General features: G+C 62.6%; 1 protein-coding gene across 1 annotated transcript in view; it reads right to left on the bottom strand.

Annotated features, from left to right (window-relative positions):
- Positions 1–2169: 2169 nt before the first annotated feature.
- Positions 2170–7155, bottom strand: part of KCTD16 (potassium channel tetramerization domain containing 16) — a 62922-nt gene continuing 57936 nt past the window's right edge. The window contains exon 2 of the mRNA XM_053956349.1: positions 2170–3763. Within this exon, the coding sequence (XP_053812324.1) occupies positions 3312–3763 (452 nt within the window). The 3' untranslated portion in view covers positions 2170–3311. The remainder of the gene's footprint in view (positions 3764–7155) is intronic.

The raw sequence follows: 7155 nt of genomic DNA, 5'->3' as shown, positions 1-7155 counted from the left end.
CACACGGGGGGAGCAGCCCTGCCAGAGAGGCACCAGCCCCTGCCCAGGGCACTGCCTGTCACCCGGGTGGGTCTGTCCCCATCCCTGCAGGGATGCAGGGCACTGCCTGTCACCCGGGTGGGTCTGTCCCCACCCCTGCAGGGACGCCCGTGCAGCTGTGCATCCCTGTGTGCATGGCACTAACGCTGGGAAGGGACCTCCAGGGTTCATGGGAGCGGGGGCAGCCTCCTGCCGCCATCCTGGTGCCTGCAGCAGGTTTGGGTGCTCCTTCCTGGCCCAGCACCACGCAGCCCTGAGCTACGGGCCCATCACGAGCAGCCTTTTCAATTGCCCTGCTCCGTCTCAGCCTCCCAGGGCTGCCCTGCAGCACTGCAGGTGCCCCCAGCCCTGCTCCAGGGGGGGCACAGGGGGGTGCCCCAAAGGTGCAGGGCTGCTGCGGGGCCCTGGTGGTGCAGACAGAGCAGCAAGTGAGGAGGGAGAGAGGAGGGGAGCTCTGGGCAGCACCGGGGGGTGCAGGGCAGAGCTGCCGACCCCTCCAGGGGTGTGAGAGCCCCCAGCACTGCCCGGGGCCCCTGTGTTCCACCTGCAGCCCCCCAGTCCCTCTGAGCAGCACAAAACCTGCCAGCACAGCCCCAGCGCTGCACAAACCACTCATAAAACAGCTGTCCATGGGCTCACGCCAGAGGCAGCAGAACCCACACAAACACCCTGGCAGAGCCCCAGGCCTGGCACTGCCCTGCCCCAGCCCCAGCCCCAGCCCAGGCTGGGCTTCCCTGCAGGCTGGGCCTGCCTGTGATTACTGAAGTTTAAGACCTTTATTTCTGCAGCACTGGAGAGCAATAACCATTTCATCTCAAACTGGAGACTTGAAGGCCACATAAATCAAGCCCACTTGGGCGCATTTCATTTGGTCTAATTTTCCCCCAGTGATTAATCACGGAGCAGCCCCGTGTCCCTGGAACACACTCACCCCCAACCCTGCTCCTCCTCCCTGCACACGCAGCTTGCAGCCCAGAGAGCTGGGATATTCAAAAGAGACAGGGGAACATCTGGAGTGCCAGCACGAGGTTTTAGCTGCAGCCTCCTGCCAAGGAACAAAGGTGACCTGTCCTGAAGCCCGTGCCCTGCTGAAATCCAGAGGAGAGCACTATCTGCTCCCCAGCTCCTGCTTGGTGCCCGAGCAAGGGGGCAGGGGTCTAGGGGGACAAAGGTGCAGGACACGTTGAGTAGGGAGAGAAAAATGCTAGAAACTAACCATGAAATAACTAAGCAGGGCCGAATCTGTGGAGCTCGTACAAAACATTGATTTCCGTGGGAAGATGTGCCTTTTGAGCCTGCGAGCAGAGGGTGGCACAAGAGCCTGAATTCCAGCGGGAGGGAATGTCCCAAGCCCCCAGCTGGCCCTACAGCACGGTCCCAGCAGGGCCGAGTCTCTTCAGCGAGCGTTTCCCAGGCAGAGCCCCTCCTGCGGCACGGACAGCGGGGACAGCTCGGCAGGGACGGCTCCTCCTCCACCCCAACAGCCCAGCGGTGACCCCAGCGCGCACCCAGCCCTGGGTATTGCTGGGAGGGCTCCCCTCCCTGCAGCCAGCTCCTGCCCATCGACCCCTCTGGACAAGTATTGCTTCCTTTTTCAGCTGCTGTAAGGTGCACCCGACCCCAAACACAGCTGGGGCCCCCTGGGGAACCTCAGGGCTCGCTGCCACCCCCGCCCAGCCCGGGGCGATGGAGCCCCGCAGGCACCGAGGCTGCTCCTGGCTGGAGCTGCACCAGGAGCACAGGCAGCACTGCGCAGGCAGGAGAGCAGCTCCCACGGCAGCGCCTGCACTTCAGGAGGGGGAGCCCTGGAACCTGCAGGACCCTCACTGAGCCGGAATCCGAGCGTTCTGAGTTACCAGCACTGCCCACAGTTTCGTATTCATATATATATATATATCTATGTAAAATCTTCCTCCTGTGCCTTTAGAAAACGAAGGATTGATCCCAAATCCCCCAGCCGGTGTGCTCCCAGCTGTGGCTGCCCCAGCGGGAGCACTGGAGCGTCCTGTCCCTCTCCAGTGCCCAGCAGCCCGAGCCCCCAGCCCAGCCCTGGCTGTCCCCACGCCTGTGCCGAGCCCCGGCCCCTCTCTGGCCGGTCCGTGCCCCCTCCCCTGGCCCGACCCCCGTGCCCTTCCCCGGGCTCGGGGCAGTGCAGGAGCGGCTCCGGGGGACACGGGCACAGGGCGTGCTTTGCTGCAGTGCCACACGGAGCTGGCACGGCTGGCACCCGCGGGAGGGCCCGCAGGGAGCTCCTCCGGGCTGGGTTTTCTCCCGGCACAGCCCCGCTCCTCCTGCAGCGACGGCTCAGAGCCCCGGGCTGGGCTGGGCGACCCCTGGGGCAGAGGGGCCGCGGTGCCCGCTGTCCCTGCCAGCTGGGACAGCCGCTCCTGGCACACACACCTGGCACCTGCATCCCCCCCCAGCATCCCCACACAGCCCGGAGCCATCCCTGCGGCTTCCAGCGGGGTCCAGCACACCTTGAACAGCCGAGAGCCTCGGGGAACACGGGAGGGACAAGAGCACCCCAAACAAACGGGATACTCTGCTGATGGTGACACAAAGCCGGGGACTGCACCCTGGTCTCCACTGGGACACATTTCCAGTGCCCCGGGGATGGGAAGGACTGGCAGGGGGAGCAGGAGAGAGACAGGGGGGATGGATTTCTACGGTTCAGCCCTCGAAGGCCTGGGGAAGAAACGGGACATCCACAGACTGAAAAAAAAATGCTCTTTTCTGAGAAAGTGCAGTTATAAGGAGAGAGCCAGAAAATCTGTAAGCAATATATATTGATATATATATACATATATATATATACACAGAGATATATATACACACATATATATATGCACATATATAAATACACATGCTTCAACTGCCGGGGCAGAGCTGGGGCTTTGTGCTGTGCTCCTCCCTCCAGCCACGCGTGCTCCGAGCAGGGTGCAGAGGGCACGGAGCCCTCACCACCCCGCCCTGCCTGCTCCGGGGCCACACGAGCGTCCCTCGGGGTGGGCCTGGCTGCGCCCTTAAGGTTTTCAGCTTGTGTAAGACTCCAAGTTTACAAACAAAAGCGTTTGTCATTGTGCTTCCAGGACTGCAAAAATATCGTTCCCCTACCACTAGAAATGTTAAGGTGAAATAGGCAAATTAGGCAGTACTAGAGATGGATTTTGGTTTTTGGCGACCTAACAAATAGTTATTATTGGGAATTACTTTTGTGCCACTTAGGATCTGGCTCTAACGTAACGAGGTCGTGTGCTCTGCCCGCCCGAAGCCTAAAGGTGGTACTTCCGCAGCAGTTCGGATTGCCAGGGGTGTTTCCTCTCGGGAAACCTGTCTGGGATTTTGATTTTGAGGAAATCCTGGATACATTTTTCCAGCTCTTCCTCAATGGAGAGCTTCTCCTTCACTGCTTTTTTCTTGCTGGAGTTGGACTCGCGGGAGCCGGAGGTGAGAGTCCGGAGCAGGTCGCTCTTCCTGCGGATCTCGGACTGCTGCAGCAGCTGCACCGGGCCCTTCTTGGCCGGCCGGTCCAGAGTCTGAATGTTGGGCTGGCGTGTGACGGGCCCGCAGATGACGGTCTCCTGGGGGGAGCTGGCCTCGGACTGGCTGTCGCAGCTCGACGTGGACAGCTCGTTGCAGGACGTGCCGCTCTCGCCCTCCTTGTCGCCCTTGCCGTTCTTGCAGCAGCAGTCGCAGTGGGACGAGGACCAGCGGGAGGGCTCACCTGCAGGGGGACAGAGAGCCCGGGGTTACGGCAGCTCCAGACCCCCGCACACCCCAGGACAGGCTGCTGAGCCCCCCTTCGGGGCAAGAGGGCAGCCAGGGCCACAGGAACCCCCACGGACCTTCCCCGGACATCACCACAAAGCGCCGGCAAAGCTCCCCCGGGAGCCAACGGCGGCAGATCCCAGCACCCCTGGAGCTCCTCATCCACCCCTGTGTGCTGCTCAGCATCCAGCTGGGCTGAAACCTCTGCAGAGATCCTCAGGGAGGTTCTCAGAGATCCTCAGGGAGTGTCCGACTGAGCAACCACGGCCGGAGCCCCCTGGCTTCTCCAGGCACCTCACACTTCTCCAGACACCCCACACTTCTCCAGACACCCCACACTTCTCCAGACACCCCGCACTTCTCCAGGCACCCTGCACTTCTCCAGACACCCCGCACTTCTCCAGACACCCCACACTTCTCCAGACACCCCGCACTTCTCCAGGCACCCTGCACTTCTCCAGACACCCCGCACTTCTCCAGACACCCCACACTTCTCCAGACACCCCGCACTTCTCCAGGCACCCTGCACTTCTCCAGACACCCCGCACTTCTCCAGACACCCCACACTTCTCCAGACACCCCGCACTTCTCCAGGCACCCCGCACTTCTCCAGGCACCCCACACTTCTCCAGGCACCCCGCACTTCTCCAGACACCCTGCACTTCTCCAGACACCCCGCACTTCTCCAGACACCCCACACTTCTCCAGACACCGTTTCTTCTCCGAGGCTCCACGGCAGAGCCAGCTGGGGCAGCCAGCACTGTCAGCCTCCATCCTGGGGGGCATCACACACCAACACCCCCCTCGCCCCCCACACCCCAATCCTGCCTCCCCACACACGAGGCCTGGGCGCACCCAGAGCAGCCTCTGGGGACCGCGGCTCCTTCACGTGCAGCGCCCAGCCCGGGAAGGCCGGGCCGGGGACGGTTCCCGGTCCTGCGGCGCAGGGCTGAGGAGCTGTTCTCCAGCTGGAGCCCTGCCCAGCCGCAGCAATCCGTGACCGAGGGGAGAGCTGGCACCGGGAACAGCGGCTCCGTGCCCACGGCAGCGCAGCCAGCACGGACACAGCGGGCACCGGGGAGCATCCGTCCCCCCCCGACGGGGAGCGGCCCCTCCCGGCTCTCGCAGCCCGGACATCCCCCGAGCACGGGAGGCACCACCCGGCTTTGCAGCCCCCGCTCTGACCGTGACAGGGAGCCACGGCCTGTCCCCAGGGCCACAGCCGGGCCTGAGGGTCCCTGACAGCGGGACAGGGGCCGGGGGAGCCGCAGAGAACGGGGACGGGCTGGCTGGAGCTGCAGCTCTGCCCTGGGCTGGCAGTGGTGACAGGGACACGCGGTGACAGGTCACAGCTGCACCGCAGCTCCTGTGGGGCCAATGGGGAAATTTCCTCACACCATGGACTGAGGTCGCTTTTTCTGCTCTGCCCACCCCTGCAGACCCCCATCGAAAAATGGGGAAAAGGAAAGAAAAAGAGAAACAGATGTTGGTGCCACTTCAGAGCCCCTGCGGCCGGGGAGCAGAGCCTGGGGAAGGGGCTGTGGGCACTGGGAGCCCGACTGGCACTGCCCTGCCTCCCGTGTCTCCATCCTTACCCAGCCAGGAACACAGTGCACACAATTTACAGGAACGGGCAGAAGCCAGAAGTCAGCAAGCCTCCTCATCTCCTCCCTCCTCCTCCTTGTCAATGATGAAGGAGTCTCTCAGTCTGGGAGCTGCAGGGCTGCTCTAATTTACAGACTCACTTCAAAGCTGCCCTGTGTCTTGTCTGAAAACAGTCAATAATGGCTAAAGTGAAATTCTGTATCCATTTCTAGGCTTGGACAAAGACATTATGAACTGAGCCCTGTAAAACCCTGACCCACGTGCTCTGAGAACACTTCCAGGAGCTCTGTGGATTACAGCTCCTTTTTGCAGCTGGTACCCACATCCCACGGCAGTGGGACAGCGCTGAAAGCCAGAGGGCTTTGTTCCAGCCCAGGAGCAAAGCTCAAACTGTGCCTCGAGCACCCAAACCGCTCACCCGACCCCAGACCCACCCTGCAGGGGCCCGGGGCACTGCTGGGATCACAGTGGAGCTCTGCAAAGCTGCGCACAGTGCTCAGGCCACGGACACCCTTGTCCCAGCTGGGGCTCAAAGGCTGTCACACGGTCCCAGGATGGTTTGGACTGGGGGGGATGTTCGTGTCATTGCAGGCCCCCTGCCACGGGTCGGGACATCTCCCACGGGCACGGGACATCTCCCACGGGCCGGGACACCTCCCACGGGCACGGACACCTCCCACGGGCACGGGACATCTCCCACGGACCGGGACACCTCCCACGGGCATGGGACATCTCCCACGGGCACGGGACATCTCCCACGGGCCCAGGTTTCTCCAAGCCGGCTTTGAGCGCTGCCAGGGGTGGGGCAGGAGAAGGGATGGAGCCGAGGTGGCAGCTGGGGCAGAGGGACCCACCAGCTGCCGTCAGGCACAGCTACAGCAGAGACTTCATTACCACGGAACAAGGCGTTTATAAGTCAATTAAGACCTGTTAGATGCTAATTTCACTTAATGAATATTCACCAACAATGGGCACAGCACGGGTAAGCCAGGAGACAGAAAGGACTTTGCCGCAATAAACAGTTTTGTTGGAGCCCCGGGGCCAGTCTCAGTGCCACAGGGGGAGCTGGGCTGGGGCAGCGGGAGCCTCTGCTCCCCACTGGGGTGCTCAGTGTGCCAGGGCCGGGCAGCTCCGGGCTGGGCTGGGCACGGCTGCAGTGGCACACACCTGCCCGGGCCGGGCTGGGCAATGCTGCAGTGGCACACACCTGCCCGGGCCGGGCTGCAGTGGCACACACCTGCCCGGGCTGGGCTGGGCAATGCTGCAGTGGCACACACCTGCCCGGGCCGGGCTGCAGTGGCACACACCTGCCCGGGCTGGGCTGGGCACGGCTGCAGTGGCACACACCTGCCCGGGCCGGGCTGCAGTGGCACACACCTGCCCGGGCCAGGCACGGCTGCAGTGGCACACACCTGCCCGGGCCGGGCTCCTCGGAGCTCTCAGGGTGGCACACAGGCCGCAGGGATCCAAGAGCCGTCTCCGTGCCCCGCAGCGCTGCGGGAGCGCCTGCAGCAGCAGCAGCACCGCGGGCTGGGCACGGAGGGGCTGAGCCCGAGCCCGGCACCACAACGGCAGCAAAGGAGCATCGGCTGACTTCACCACAGCACGCGTTAATTAATGTCTAAATGCTTTGAGATTCTTAGATAAAAGCGGCTAATTAATTCTGGCCTGGCTTTCCTGCTTTCCTCCCTGATCTCAGCACATTTCTCTCCCAGTGCCCTAATTATAATAATTATTATTAGA

Source organism: Vidua chalybeata, chromosome 15 (genome assembly GCF_026979565.1).
Source record: "Vidua chalybeata isolate OUT-0048 chromosome 15, bVidCha1 merged haplotype, whole genome shotgun sequence".
NCBI lineage: Eukaryota > Metazoa > Chordata > Aves > Passeriformes > Viduidae > Vidua > Vidua chalybeata.
This window is presented reverse-complemented; position numbering and strand designations above follow the sequence as displayed.